Consider the following 16,676-nt stretch of genomic DNA (forward strand, 5'->3'; position numbering starts at 1 on the left):
TCTGTCTCTCTCTGTCCCAAAAATAAAAAAAAAAAATAAAAAAAAATGTTGAAAAAAAGAAATATGTATTTCTTATTATAAATCACAATATCACAATAGGAAGTCCACCTCTGCTATCATCAAAATGTTAATTTCTCACTAGTGAAATTGCTTCTACCAAAGAATCAAGGAATGCAGTGTTCAGGTTGAAAAAAAAATTCTTTATGACAGTTCTAAAATTAGGCCCTTAGGAAGTATATAAGCACTGCTGATTTAAGTAAGTGAGGTCTCCATTTTCCTTTTCTGCTCAGCAGTTTTTATTCCTTCCATGATAATTTCCCAAACTGTGGCACTGTACAATGGCAAATTATTCAACCAAGATTAATTTGCGAGTCAGTAGGTTGTCCTGAAATAAAATAGTAACTTATCAACTTTTTAGGATGTACAGAAGTTCTTAAGTAAAATAAAATTTTGGGTGTCATGTACATGTTATTAAAATAGAAATGCCTGGGGTGCCTGTGTGGCTCAGTAGGTTAAGTGTCTGACTTTAGCTCAGGTCGTGATTTCACGGCTCGTGAGTTGGAGCCCCGCATCGGGCTCTTTGCTGATGCTGATAGCTCTCGGAGCCTGGAGTCTGCTTCAGATTCTGTGTCTTCCTCTCTCTCTCTGCACCCCACCCCCCACCTCTCAAAAATAAACATTAAAAAAAAGGGAAAAAAAATAGAAATGCCTAATAAGAAACGAATTTTAATGTTAATTATTTATTAAATACTTTACAAATATTGATAAATGTGTTACTGTTCCTAGAAACCTGGTTAGGCTGGCACAATTTATATTCTGAACAGTTACTTTCCTGAGAGCCTTCATTTGATTAATAATTTTCCCCATGCTTAGTATGAGAAAATAGGAAGAATACATGGGTTGAATGGCTGTTTCTGGACCTCAAGATGTTACTGTACATACATCTCAACTACAGTGTTTTCCATAGGAAAGCACATGGAAAGACATCCATATAAGTAACTTTTTTCCATCTTAAACATCAGACTTTTTAGGATTTTTCGTATTTTTATTTATTTATTTATTTATTTATTTATTTATTTTAATTCTCTTGTGGCTTCAGGTTTTGTTTTTTGGTTTTTTTTTTGAGAGAGAGAGAGAGAGACAGATGGACAGACAGACAGCATAAGCAGGAGAGAGGGCAGAGAGAGGGGGGACAGAGGATCTGATGCAGGCTCTGCGAGGACATCAGACTGCTGTCTGCTGGGTGACTGAGCCACCCAGGTGCCCCTTTCATATTTGTATTTGAAAGACATCAAGAAAAAAAAATGGTTTGTAGGTCCAAAATGTACAAAACCAAGTTAGGCACACTTAACTCAGTCCCTACTAATGATAGCCAAGGAGTTGAAAAATAGTCTATTTAAGAAATTAGATTTTTGAATAAGAACAGTAATAGCAAATGTGACAGATCGAATCTATGTATGAATTCAGACCTGAAAATGTTGTCCCCCTTGGGGTCAAGGGCAGGTCAGTGTTACTTAGGTGGCATTCCCTGAATGGCACATTTACCCAAGGGATGTCCTGAGGTGGGACTTTGCAGGTGGCAAAACCAAATAAACTGACTGAGAGGTGAGAATTCTTGCCCAAGTCCTTTAGGCTGTCAAGTCTGTCATTCAGGTGGTTGGAAAAATTTTGCTTTTGGGAATCAGAGTTCAAGTCTCAGCAAGCGACTTGCAGAGTTGTGTGTGTATGGCCTGCCAGCTCTGGTCAGTGTCACCAACACCTCTGTTTCATCCTGACAGCAAGGCATCAGCACAAAGAATGCCGCAAGCCAGGCCCTGCTGCTAATTGTCCCCTTTTCAGTTCTTTAAGACCTTGACTGCCCTGGTCTAAGCATGAACATTTGCATGTGTTCCAATTTATCTAATTGTGGATATATTAGCATTTTTTCTCCTTCCAGATGGTGATGTGAAAAAGGGCAACCGTTGAAACTCAGTCACTCAAGTTAATATTGTGTCTCTTTCTCTGTAGGTCAGGCTGGCTGCAAATATGTTGGGAGCAATTTGGAACTCTGTGTGTGCTGGGAATCGGGGTCTTTGCTAGGTATGGGGGAGGGGAGTGGTCTGGGAGTCCAATTTTCAGAGAAAACTCACCAGTTCCTGTCAACTGAAAGAAACGTTTCATGCACATGGTGGGTCAGAATGTTATTTTTATAATATAAACCACCTGGCCTCCTCCTAGTTTACCTCTGCTGCAAATGCTATTCTACACACATACCTAGACCAAGGTCCCTGGTAACTATTACAAAACCATGTTGTGTTTTGCTCCTTGCGTTTTTTTCTTTCCCCTTTTTTCTTTTATTCCTTTGCTTTTTTCAAGTTCAGGTGAAGACAAGATGAATTGATCAGGGCTCAAAGTTTTGGTTTATTTTTATAGTTGCTTTGATGTAAAAGGACTTGGCTCTGATTGCACTGAGAGGGATGGAGGGGGGACGGGGCAAGATGGAGTCAGCTTTTCTTCCTCACTCAGCAACTCGAGAGACAGTATCTTCCTAAAGCTCATTCAACTAGGGGCTTGGAGACTCCTGTGAAGATAGTCCCAAGTCTTTATTTACTGTGGATTCTCTTCCCAAGCATTTCTTTCACTGCACTCTGTTCTATTTGGAGGCCAAGCATCTCTGTTCACTTTGCTCACTAAGAAAAGACATAGATTAAAGTCAGGGAACAGGGCTGGGGAATAAATACAACATCTCATTAAAACAACATGCACTCCTGGGATGCCTGGGTGGCTCAGTCGGTTAAACATCAGACTTCGGCTCAGGTCATGATCTTGCAGTTTGTGAGTTCGAGCCCCACGTCTGGCCCTGTGCTGACAGCTCAGAGCCTGGAGCCTGCTTTGGATTTTGTGTCTCGTCTCTCCCTGCCCCTCCCCCACGTCTGCTCTGTCTCTATCAAAAATAAATAAAATGTAAAAAAATAAAAATAAAAAAAAAACCAATATGCACTCCCAGTTTTATGGGCAAGTCATTAAAGTCTTGACATATGACTTTCAAATGGGAAGGGGCTATAACTAGCCTTCCTATCTTTGGGTCTCATTAGTTGCAACACAGGGTGCTTTCCTGTGGAGATTTCTACCAGGAAATGCCTCCTTTAGAAGTTACGTTACATTGCATGGTGTGTTGTGCATTTGGGTCAAGGTGTACAAGTCTGGAGACAGAGAGGTCATGGATGATTTCAAATAGAAATACTTTGCATTAAAACAGCTTTAGTGTAGGGTAAGAATCTCAATTTTCTGGCAGGAACTAAATCTCTATTTGGGACACAGAATGTTAAGGCTAGGCCTTATTTAATAAACAGTGAAAAAAACATTATGATTCCATTTCACCAAGTCTATGAATTAATAATATTTTCTATTAGTTCATGTCTCCTGGTAAAAACTTACTTTTATAAACTTAGTTTGTTGTGATTTAAATATACTTTTAATTCCGTGGACTTTGAGAATCATTCAATGCATGAAAGTGTAAAACATGTGTTTTATATCTGATAATACAGGGGAAGTATGCTTACTGCCACAAGTAACTAAAACACAATAAAATCAAACAGTCCTCTCCTTCTTTTAGGCCATATATATCTTGGAAAAGTAGTTTTTCTAGGTATCTTCACAGGCAAAAGTTTTGGTGTGAAAACTAAGAGGCATAAAAATGAAAAGCCTTTTAGAGACAGAGCTTTGCTAGGAGCTCATCTGCTCTGTGTGTTCCTCTCACATCTCTCAACTGTGCAGCGTGTTATGCAACACCAAATATTTGTTGAAAAAAAATCAATCAATGGGTTGCCTCTGGAAATATGAAATGTCTCAGTTCTGTGGGGTGATTGGCAATACACAAAACAGCCTAAATACCCGAACCGTGTTTAACACCTATATTTATTTTCTGTGAAGAAATTTTAACAACAGCAAAATGTTTATGTGAAAAAAGATATGATACCCAAATGGCTTAGTGTCCTGTACTTCAAATAAATCGAGCTATCACATCAGTGTTTTAGCCAGGGGACACATTTTTTATTCAATCCCAACTTATGCACATAAATAATCGCATGGTCTAGTACTACACTCAAAGGAATTTTTGGTTTTTATTCCAAATAAGAATGAAGTTTCATTAATCCAAATCACTCTAGCAGGCTACCTGGAAGGCCACGTCACTGGCCGGAAAACAAAATTTGAATCAAACCTTTTAATCAAAATAGAAAATAAGATAAAATACTCAAATAAGTTCTCCTTTTGCATTTGAAAACAGAAACAGCTGCTGAAGCAGTGAGTGGCTTTCCTTCTGAGTTCATCAAAAGGGGAGCCAGACGTTGATCTGATGGCCTCTGTGTTGCTCTTATTGTAAAAAAATGGAAATTACTGCAAGTTTTCATGGTCATGATATGTGGCTAGGGAAGGATTAACTGCCTAGACGAAAATGGCATAAAGAAAATATGTCCAAAATGCATGAATTCCTACCTAATGCCTGTAATATTAGAGGATGGTTTCTGTTATAAAAGACACAATAAGAACTAATGTGTTTCAATATAACTTTCTAAAAGAAAAATAATTTAATATCAATAGGTCATTTGTTCATTGTTTTGAAATTCAAAAATGAATCATATTTTCACTTCTCTTTTTCTAATACATAGTAATTTAGGAAGGCATAGTTTAAACAAGATTATGGCTGCTGTCTTTCCCTCCGGCTCTTTATTTTTTTGTGGCTTGTGGTGTCAAGACTAACTGAAAGTTCTTTAATTAGTCTTCTTGGACACAAGCCTCCCATTTACTTCAGTGGGAGGTTTCTTTGCATAAAACCAGTGGTTTGTGTCCATCAGAGCCTTTTGACTGCTTTCCTTTGATTAATCAGAAAACTAAAGCTAAGTCTGAATACCATTTTTCTAAAGAATGAATGGGCATAATCTCTTACAGCTTTCATGAAACCAGAAGGATTAATCCTTCAATCCAGTCCCATACTCCACTTCAAGTATTTTCAATTACTTGGCACCACTGGAGGTGACGTCCATGGCTCAGTAAGAAGGCTACTGCTGGCATAATGGTTTCTCCATGTCTCAGCACATGGTCTTGGCATTAATAATCCATCATGAAATGATTTGCAGTGCACAAGGGTGACATTTGATTATGTGAAAAGCATTGCAGGAATGAGCATGTAGGCTCTTACTGGCCAACTGCTGGCAAAAACATGATGAAATGTTATATGGTGAAAATAACATTTAAGATGGTTTCTGAACTGACAAAGAAAAGGGTAAGGACATTGCTTTAGGAGAAATTTTCTTTCTTTTTTCTATTTCCTGGTTTTCCTTTCTCAAATCATATTTTGGAAGGCCAAATGGGTTAAGGGACCAGATTTGTCAGCCAATCACCCAAACACATTTTCAAAACATTTGATTCAGGAAATTCTGCATCTTTTAAAGCAACGATGTTAACAATCCTCCTGAGAACCTTAAAATATAATGATTTAAACATAAGGTAAAGGAGACTCTGAAATGATTAGAGAAATCACCAAGAGGCTTCCCTATTGAAGAGTTCAGTTTTCTCATTTTGTCTTCTATTTTTTAAAGACCACAAGGAGGATGTTGAATGTACTATCTAGGGGAAGCCCTATCATTTTAAGTAGAAATTTATGAGATGATTGGGAAATTCATAATTCTCAGTGTAGTGAAAGCAAAAAACAAAAACAAGAAAATTTGAGTTTCTTAAACTCATGTGCTCTAGACCCATGCACTGATCTGTCATATACATTATATTCTAGATAGATTATAATGAATGCACTTATTACATAAGGACAGACATAATGAACACTTGGGTGAGAGGATGGCCAAATCTTGCTTAGTCATGGCATGGGTATAGGGTGGAAGGAAAGTTATTACGCATAAATTAAAGTCAGAGAGACTTAGATGGTTTTTTACATCAATATTTTTAAATTAAGCCACAGATATGAACATAATAATATTATTTGGTTTTAATGTTTCTGACTTTTCCTTGCCAGCCCACCATCTTATAGTTAGGTAAAATACCTTATTTGATATACTGTATTGCATATAATAATATATATACTATTTTATATATCAATGAATAGTGATCGTATACAATAATGGACAAATATAAACTTCAGTGATTTCTTTAAGTTTATTTATTTATTTTTGAGACAAGAGTGTGAGAAGGGGAGAGGCAGAAAAAGAGAGAGAGAGAGAGAGGGAGAGAATCCCAAGCAGGCTCCACACTGTCAGTGTAGAGCCCAACGTGTGGGTTGAACTCACAAAGTGTGAGATCATGACTTGAGCCTAAATCAAAAGTTAAATGCTTAACCTACTGAGCCAGCGAGGCGCCCTTAAATTTCAGTGATTTTTGAGATTTTTTATTCATTTATTTAGCTATTCCTTCAACAAAATTTATTAGGCATTACTATATGCAAAGCACAGTGCTTGGAGTCATAGGGATAGGATACAGAGCCTATCTCTGAGGCATTTACATTTTATTATAGACTATGCATATGCATATAAGTATATGCATATAAGTAGTAGCTAGAAGAGGTCAAGATATAAATGAAGAACAATTAGGCTGAAGCATTGAGTGTCAGAAGAGGAATTCAGGGAGATAAAGTTGAAAGGGAAAGTTGGGGTCCAGTTTAAGGAATTTAAACTTTAATAAGAAGGTAATAGGGAGCCACTGAAAACATTTTTTAAATTTAAATTTTGAAATAATTGTAGACTTATAGAAGAGTTTCAAAGATAATACAGAGACTTCCCAAAACGTAGTCAATATCATCTAAGTTTTTTTAATATCATCTAAGTTTTCATGTTTTTCAATATAATTGTTTATGTAGTATTCTTATATTATACTCCTATGATTGCATTCCTTTTATCACGCTTAGTGTAGTATATGCTTTGTATTGTTTCTTACTCAGAAATGCCAAAAATGTTTTTTATTAATCTTTTCAAAAGAATAGTTCAGTTTTATTGACCAGGTTTGCCATTTTTTGCCCTATGACATCAGTTCCTCCAAACATATCTTACATAGAAATTCAATCTACATTAAAATAAAACCAAAAACTAAAACCCAAACCAGTGAGATCAATTACAAATCTAGTATCAAAAAAAAAGGCTCTTGATCCATCTGTTGAGCAGAATATTTTCTCTAAGTCCCACAGAACTCTGTGATTCTTTCATCATGATCCTATTTGGAATATGGTAGGGCATTTCCATATTATAGAAATTTTACATTATAGAAATGTAAAATAAATTTTCGTAAATTTCCATATTATAGAAATTTTAAATTATAGAAATGTAAAATAAATTTTCATTTCTATATGAAAATTTGTGATTTCTTTAACTCAAAGAAAATTGTTTCTGTTATATATTTATTCACCACCATTTCCTTTGTCTCTTTCTAGAACCCTTATGAGATTAACGTTTGCCTCCAGGATTTATCCCCATATCTTCTGTATTAATTTTTTTCCCGTCTCTTTGTCTTTTTGCTCTATGTTGTAGAACATTTACTTTACTAATAAAATTTTTACTTTGTCATCCTTCACTAATTTGGCTGTGACCTATGTCCACTCATCTATTTACTCCTCTTTTATTTATTTATTTTTATTATTCTAATTTGGCAACCATATTTTTAAATTTCTTGTTCCCTGCCTTGTTTCATAGCTATTTCAAGGATAAATATCTTTCCACAATTTTCTGAGGATACTCACTGGAATCCTCTCTTATGTCATCTGTTGCTTGAATTCTTTATATTCTTATGTTTGTTTGACTTGGCCTTTCTCTTCTGTTTTTAGTTTTCCTCAGATGTTTGGTGGTCTTTAGACCATTTACATTCATGGACAAAGAGATTCATTCAGGTGGCTGGCAAGACCTTGTTCTGTGGCTGAGTAGTTCTGCCACAGAGCAAGTTCTGCCTAGAAGGTCTCCTCTGAATGAGAAGTCTGATGGAAGCTCTGTATGAATAGGCAGACTTCACCTTAGAATGCTCAATGATGGGCCTGCAGGTTCACATGGTTTGGGAATCCCTTTCTCAGTTGCTGCCTTTCTTCCCCTTCCCCTCTCCCTCATCCTTGTCTAAGTATCTGTGGTTATGTTAAACTCTGTTTTGAGGCTTCTAGACCTGCCTTCAAATCATCTTCATTAGGCAACTCACTGTCATTAGTCGAGGTCAAATAGAGGTCCACTGTTGATCAATGTTCAGGGTAGGAGAAAGCAAGACCTCCGTAGCAGGCTGGGCCAGAAGTTTTGAAAACAGTTCTTTTATTAGCCTGAAAATTACTGTCATGCTACTGTCAGAATAATCCTTCTGAAACACATTTGAATGTATCAGTCTCCTGCTCAGAATCCTTCAGGGGTTCTGATTGTACACAGAATAGAACCTGTTCTCCTTTGCAAAGTATGAAGAAAATTTATTGTTTGATATGAGTGCCTATTCCATCATCTCCTACCATTTCCCTGCCACAGACACACTTAGGCTTCCCAAAGTCTGAAAGTTCTTGTGGTTTTCTCTTCCTCCAGACCTTTCCACATACTGTTCTGTATGCTAGGAATGTCATGTCCCCTGTATTGACTGGCAAAGACACCCTCATGGTTTGGGTCTATTTATTAGACTCACTCCATAAAGGTTTGAAATAACATGTAATAGATACACAGTAGCAGGATAAAATAAATGAGTAAGGCACACTAGGTTCAAAGGGAGAGTAAAGGTAGAAATATAAATAATATCAAGTATAATGTTAGTCCTTAATTACGTGACATTAAGTTTTGTAGACTCACACTGCAAAGAGGTACACTGTAAATTGCCTCTGGGGTTCCTAGTTGTCAAACCTAAGAGGGAAACTTGAATGCTTGTTGAGCATATAGTTCATAAACTATAATTAAAGCATTTTTGCCAGTTATGGAAAATTGAGAGAGAGAGTTACTGCATTAAAGGAGTACTTAGAAAGGTGATTGGTAAACTGAGAAGTTTCTTCTTTATGCTTTCATTGACCCTCATCTATAACTATTTGATTACTATAATTTTTTTGCACCCTTATTTCTTCAAGGTATGGATTATATCCTCATCATTGGGCCCAACGCTTGATATTTCCTAGTCAATGAATATTTGTCATATACACTGGACAATCATAAGTTGATGGTTAATATAGGCAATGTTTTTGTGTGAGTTGATATACAACTAGAAATGCATCATCATTTACGTTAATCATAAACAAAATAAAGATTTAACCAACTAGAAGAGCCTTTATAATAATTACCAAAAAATACTTAGAATACCTAGTATGTGCATATAAGTATATTGCATATATATCTGATATGACTCCCAACTAACACCATGGATATTATTCCCCATTTCAAAATCAGTGAAATCAAGAAGTTAAAATCAGCTTCCCAAGGATATACAGCTATTCAGAGGCAGAACTTGGGCTTAGTACAAGTGCCTGAACTCAGACCTGTGAGTCTCAACCTTTGCTGTTGGTTCGTGCTTTGGTGTGTAGTAGATTGATTAGCATTTGATTACAAAATTGATGGAAGGCCCCAGATGGAAGGACTTTGCAAGAGTTTCCTTGTTCCGTATGGTTTATTCTAAAATATTCTGAGGGGAAAGGCAGCAGCTATCAGCAAATAAAATGCTATAAAATTAATTTTCCACAAAGAAACATCACTTAATTTAAAACACTTACATTTAAAAAAATTGGAACACCTGACCAACCTGTATATATAATGGAATGTGACACAACTTATTTTTCACTACGACCAAGAAAGCTTATAATGTTACCATTTTATGAAACGACTTACTCTCTTAACCCAATTAACTTTTCCTGACCAATTTATGGTTGTTTCTTACCTGAAAGTTGCCAAAACAGCTTCCCCCTGGGAGGGTCACATAACTCACAAAGGGCGGTCCTGGAGATGGCAGTGACTCATAGACCACCACGCCTTCACTTGGGAATGCAGCCCTCTGCTGCTGCTTGCTTTCCCAAAATTCCTGTAACATTGACACAACATTCACTGAAAAACACAAAAAAACACAATCGGTTATTAAGGAAGGATGTACTCTGGCAAAAACAAAATTTTATTTGCATGCTGGATTGTGTAACATGTCATTTCCAATTTAGGCAGAACAGTATGTACTGTGGGAGTGGGAGGGAGTGCTTTCCTATTTAATGCAAATGTGTTTATCTCTTTATGAGTATGGCTCAAGCGGTTTGGTAACGTAATTCTAATAATGTTGCAGTATATTAAATTTACTTTATAAATTAATTTTTAATATCAAATTAAAAACGTCACTCTTTCTTCTTTGAAAATTTGTTTCAATAAACTTTGTTTAGAGCTATGGTTATCCATGGCCCCTGCTCCCATTTCTCATAGATTCTTACACCTACAAAGTGAAAGCCAAATTTGGAGGTAAAGATATAAACAATGGAATTTTAATTGGGACCCACCTATTATAAGATTTAAGAGGAGAAAGGCAGAAAGAAGAAAACTCTTTCATGCTCCTCTCCATCCCAATCTAAAGGAGAATGAAAGGCAATTGTGTAATAAGCAGGAGGCTGGAAAAAGCCATAAGTGAAACTAATAACATGGAGACCTTGTTAAGGACTACGTCTGTTAGATGACTTCAGAAAACATAGTAATGGCTATAGCCATGTGTTTTAGATTAAATGACCTGTGATAGCCTGCAGAAGTTTCAGATCAAATTTGGTTGGTTTGTTTATCCTGTACTGCAAATTGAATTGTGGAAATTAACAAGGATAATAGAATTGTAGCATCAAAAGAGACCTTATAGGTCATGCAGGCAAAGTTCTGCCTAATGTAGGAATGTCTTACACAACACTATTGACAGCTGCCTATCTGGCTTGTGCCTTAACATAGGGAAGGAGCTGGCACTTGGCACACCTTGAGGCAGCCCGTTTCAACTCTTAATGGTTCTGTGAAAAGATCCTTTTTGGGAGTAAGCTGAAATCTGCTTTCCTGTAAGGTTCCTGCAAGTGGTCTATTTCTCATTTCTGGGGCCTCACAGAAGTTTATCCCCTAATCCACATGAAAGTCCACCACATGCATGAAGGCAATATAGGACATCTGTTGTTTTTGCCTGCCTGGCATTTGCTTCCCCTCTTTGTGGGAATAGCACAAAGGTTTTCTTTAAACAATCATCTTTCCTTCAACCATGTCTTCTTCAGGGTTGAGGGATGGAGATTTGACCAAAGCCAAGTCATTTAGAACCAATGAGTGCAGGACTTCTGTTGGAAATGTTGGAAGACTAGATTCTCCCCTTTTTCACTAGGTTGCTGGGAGGATAGGAGGTAAGTGTGGCACTGCCCAAGCAAGGGAGAAACGTGGCTGAGAAGAAAGCCAACACAGAGAAGTGTAAAACCAAGAGATGGAGAAAGAAAGACTAAGTTCCAAAGAAATACTTTGAGCCCCTGAGTCAATGCATCTGCTTTTTCCTTAAATCATTTTGTATTGGTGTCTTTCACTTGTATATGAAAGTATACTAATACAGACAACTCTCAGGTTTCCTCAAGTTCTGGATTAAATAGTTTTTGTTCTTCCAAACAGTCTTTGCATAATATTGTGCCTATGTCCTTTGCATTCTCCTAAATACATTCCTAACTGTGCTTCAAAATGTTGGGCTTCAGTAGTTTTCAGGGAGTCAGGAAAGTCACAGAGTTTAACCTGGAGGCAAAAACAATGCACAACCACCTTCTAAGTTGTTTACTAGAGCACGTGGCGCCTTTACCTCATTCCTAGGTCGTGGATTAGTTTCATAGTGTGCAGTTCAGGCAAATTCTCAAGATGCCTAAGGAATCAGATGCCTGAGTATATTTTAAAACTGTAATGGTTAGTATTTAAGAAGTATTTTGAAAAAAAAAAAAGGAAAACATAAGACTATCAGAAGGTGTAGGTGAATTAACTAAAAAGTACATGTTTAAGTGGTCAAGGTGAGATTGGTCATTACAGAGTTTTTCATTTATTCAAAAATATTTGAATAATATTTTCTACCAGTTGATGTACTTCTAAATAGAACTTTTATATCCTAAACTGTATTTTTGCTACTCATCTTCCCTGGCCTCCCAGCTCTAAGAAAGCAAGGATTTTTGAGCCCTCTGGTTTGCATTTCTACTTGCATGTGACCACCAGAATTCAGCAGGATGTCTTAAAGACTGAAGCCTAAAACAAAAGCCAGTAAACTGTTGCTCTGATAGTCCACAAGGCACAATAGACTGCTATTTTAAGTCAGTTCATTGTTGGATGAATTTAAGCTGAGAACTGAAGTTGGAAGATGAAGACTCATGATAGTCTAGGTAAAATGAACACAAGAATTTTGGCATGCAAAGCTATGTGGATTACAGAGTTCAAAGGTATGTAATAAGTAGATTTCTATATGAACACGAGTAGCAGTTTTCAAATTTTTCATTCTGCAACCTTGGAAGACTTCTTTGATAGTTCTGTGTATGTCATCACCTCTAAAGAGTACAACATATGTACATGCACACACACAATCCATCTTTCTATCTCTATCTCCTCTTGTCGACTGGAAAACCTGATGAATGGAGTGCAAAGGGAAGAAGGCCAGCTTGCTATTTGAAATTCCAAAGAATCAGTATAGCAGAGGATACTCTATTTATGAAACATATGATCCTTTATTTTTTTTGAAGTAGTAGCAACAAGGTTTATGGGCAATGTCAAAGGAAATGCAAGCAGAGGCTTAACTTCTGCTGAAGAAAACCACCCAAGTTTGAGGATAGGCCTCACTACACAATTTAGTCCCTAGCCACAATTGCCCTTTGATGCTCAGTTAATGATCCTGTCTCCCTTATTACAGAAAAAAATTGGGCTACCAAGCATGTGATATCCATCCCCACATCTAGTGACCCATCTGCTCAAGTGCCCAGATCCACATTATTTCTTCCAGTCTCAAATGGCATTGTTCTGGTAGTAATTCTCTTCACCTCCTATTTTTAAAGGTTTCCTCTTTATTCACAACTTCTCAGCAGCCATAGGCATGATCAAGATAATGAATCAATCAATCAGTCAATTAAATGAAACACTCAACCTTGGAACTATTTTTGGCTATTAGTTATTAATATTTTCCTGTTGTGGCTAAGCTACTAGAAAGAATATCTTATATTACTATCTCGGATTCTTTATCTTCCATTCATTTTTAACCCTCCACAATCTGACTTTATTCTTCTGCACTTTATTCCGCTGAAACTGCTCTAGCAAATATCAACAAATCTTAATTTTCAGTTCTTATGTATTTGACCTCTAACTGTATTTGACATAGCTGGTCAGTTTCTTCTAGAAATGTTCATATCTCTAGTCTTTTCTGACAGCATTCATCCTGATTCTGCTTTTCTATTTTTAACCATTTGCTCTCAGTTTCTTTTTTGGGTTTCTCTTCCTCCATTACCCCTCACGTTGATCTGAATAAAAATCTTGTCTTTTCTTGCTTTCTACCATTTTCCTTAAATGACAGAACCTATCTCCATGACTGCATCTACCATAATATAAGCCAATGGTTCCCACATCATTCTCCTATAGCTCCAACTTTGTTAATAGATACTTGCTTATTAGATGTCACACAAATTCAACATTTTCCAAACTCAACTAATTTTCTTTCCCAAAAACTCTTCTCTTCCTCCTGAAGTATTTAGAAAGTAATATTATAACCTACTCAGTCACCTACATCAAAAACCTGGCAGGAACCTTAAATTTCATGTCCTCTTTCCATTCTAATAAATGCCCAAGTTTTACCAATTCCATATCCTAATGTCTTGCATAATCTCCACTTCCTCTCAATCTGTACTGCCATTGCTGCATTGGTTCATATCTCATCCAGTATACCATAATATCCTCCTGACTTCCATTATTCTCCTATCCAACCCATCCTCCAATTGTTTCCAGGGTAATCTTCTAAATCTCACAGTTCACGAAATCATTAACATTTTTTTTTAATTTTTAACGTTTATTTATTTTTTATTTGAGAGAGAGAGAGAGAGAGAGTGAGCGGGGAGGGGCAGAGAGACAGGGAGACACAGAATCTGAAGCAGGCTCCAGGCTCTGAGCTGTCAGCACAGAGTCTAACTCGGGGCTTGAACTCACAAACCACAAGTTCATGACCTGGGCCGAAGTTGGATGCTTAACCAACTGAGCCACCCAGGCGCCTCTCATTCACATCTTCTTAAAATCCCTCTGTGAGTCCCTCATTACCTATAAGATAAATAACTCCTTGGCAAGGCATAGAAGACTCCATGTCTTGATACTCTCTTGTTCCATACAAGCCACCTCTCTCCTCTCTCCTCAAGACACCTTCCAGGCCCCTTACACTTCCTTGAGTTTTATGTTAATGGCAAGCGTCTTACTTCCATTCCTCTTCTTAGAATGCCCTTTTCCCCAGTGGCTGTTGACTTCTTGCGTGGCCTAGTTATCTTTTAAGATTCACTTTCAGCATCAACTACTTAAAAATAAAAACAAAGCCAAAATAATCACGAAATCCTTGTTTCAAAAACTTCAATTCTCTGAGAAGCAGCATGGATATCACTTGGGGACTGGTTAGAAATGCAGGATCATAGGCCCCACCCCAGGCCTAGCGAACCAGAATCTGCATTTAAAAAAAAAAATTTTTTTTAACCTTTATTTATTTTTGAGACAGAGAGAGACAGAGCATGAATGGGGGAGGGTCAGAGAGAGGGAGACACAGAATCTGAAACAGGCTCCAGGCTCTGAGCTGTCAGCACAGAGCCCGTTGCGGGGCTCGAACTCACGGACCACGAGATCACAACCTGAGCTGAAGTCGGACACTTAACCTACTGAGCCACCCAGGCGCCCCCAGAATCTGCATTTTTAACAAGATTCTCAGGCAATCTGATGCACATTAAAGTTTGAGAAGTCCTGTTATAGGAAGAAGTTGCTATTCTGATATCCATGGGTACCTATTATAAGCCAGGCACTATGCATTTTCTCATTTACTCTTTATTTTTTTTAATGTTTTTATTTATTTTTGAGACAGAGAGAGACAGAGCATGAGCAGGGGAGGGGCAGAGAGAGACGGAGACACAGAATCCGAAGCAGACTCCAGGCTCTGAGCTGTCAGCACAGAGCTTGACGTGGGGCCCAAACTCACGGACTGTGAGATCATGACCTGAGCCAAAGTCAGACGCTTAACTGACTGAGCTACCCAGGTACCTTGTCTCTTTTAATCTTTATAACATCCCCTACAACTGGGCATTATCATCCACAACTTATAGATTAGACATTAAAGATGTTCAAGGTACAATCAAACAGCTACTAAGTCTTAAACTTGGGATTTTTAACCTAGTGCTGAGTTTATAATCTATGCTCTTTGTTCATTCTGAGACACTCTCTAATTATGGCAGAGTTTAAGTTGTTTTCATGTGTGCCTACCTCTACTGAAGACAGTGCTCTTTAGAGGAAGAATTACATCATTTTTTCTTTCCACTGAGTCTGGAACATAGTATGAGCATAATTAATATTAGTTGAGTATTTGAATATCATCAAAGCATAAAAGATGTGCTGCATTTGTGAGGCTGTTGGCAATGTGAGGCTCTCCACAAGAATTACCTCACCTATGTTTTCCCAGGGGGCATTTTTTTTTTTTTTTTGACACATTCTTGACAAAGTCAAATAAAGCAAAGGCCAATATTTGTATTTTTTCATTCAGGTTATATGACATGTTTCCAGCTTGGAACTGTCATAATGAATGAGCAGCCAGGATGTGAACAGGTATCCTGATGACCAATCTTCAACCAACACTTTGCTCTGGTTTAAAGCAATGGTGTAAATACCCACTGATTGTATACCTCAGAGAGGGCAGTGACTGGGCCTCCCATTCTAGTCCCTTCTTTCAAGTAAGGATGACTAACGGAGAAACAAGAGGAAGAAGAGGAAATGATAAAAGACTGATGAGGAGCTTGGACAGGCTTCCTGGGCAGAGGGCCATGAGCAAAAGTCAAGGTCAATTCTCTGCCTGATTATGCCCTCCATCTTAATGTCAAGAAGCTATAGTTTGGAACATATCATTTTTGGTTATGCATTATTCCTCTCAAAGTTTAGTAAAGTTTGTTTTGATTTTTTTTTTTTTAACTTTCTACTTTGTTTTAATGGACACTAAAGAAAAAGGTCTTTATCCACAGCCAGGACAAGATAAATTGGTCATCCACAGTGAATCTGGACACAATATGAGAGAGGTAGTGCATCCTCAGCTAGACTGGGATAAGGTAGATGGTTAACAATTTGCCTGATGCTGGAGTCAGGACAAACTGAGCATCCCTCCTAGTTCACAGTATAATACCCACAGGTCATCAGTGGTTTTATGTTTTTCAAGGTAACTGATGTTAAACTGGTAAAATTACTACAAAGAAATAGAATATCAAATGGCTGAGACCAAGGGTGTGAGAGGAGTAGAAGGAGAGAGAAATGTTGGGGAGGGCCTAAGAATAATAGCATGAAATTTAGTTCTTTTTTGTGACTTCTATCAGTTTATAACATCTGAGAGTAAAGAAAGGAATTAAACCTCTGAGTTTACTGTGCACATCAAACTTCTTAATCCTTTGCATTTCCCCAAATTGCTTTCTCAGACACAAGTGATTGACCCTGATATGGACTAAATATTTGTGCCTCCTACCTATCCTTCCTTCCCCCAAT

At 37.4% G+C, this 16,676-nt stretch overlaps 1 protein-coding gene across 1 annotated transcript in view; it reads right to left on the minus strand.

Moving 5' to 3' along the window:
- LIX1 (limb and CNS expressed 1) overlaps nt 1-16,676 on the minus strand; it is a 55,080-nt gene that overhangs the window by 24,229 nt on the left and 14,175 nt on the right. The window contains exon 3 of the mRNA XM_049647642.1: nt 9,853-10,016. Within this exon, the coding sequence (XP_049503599.1) occupies nt 9,853-10,016 (164 nt within the window). The remainder of the gene's footprint in view (nt 1-9,852; nt 10,017-16,676) is intronic.

This window comes from Panthera uncia, assembly GCF_023721935.1.
Source record: "Panthera uncia isolate 11264 chromosome A1 unlocalized genomic scaffold, Puncia_PCG_1.0 HiC_scaffold_17, whole genome shotgun sequence".
Taxonomy (NCBI): domain Eukaryota; kingdom Metazoa; phylum Chordata; class Mammalia; order Carnivora; family Felidae; genus Panthera; species Panthera uncia.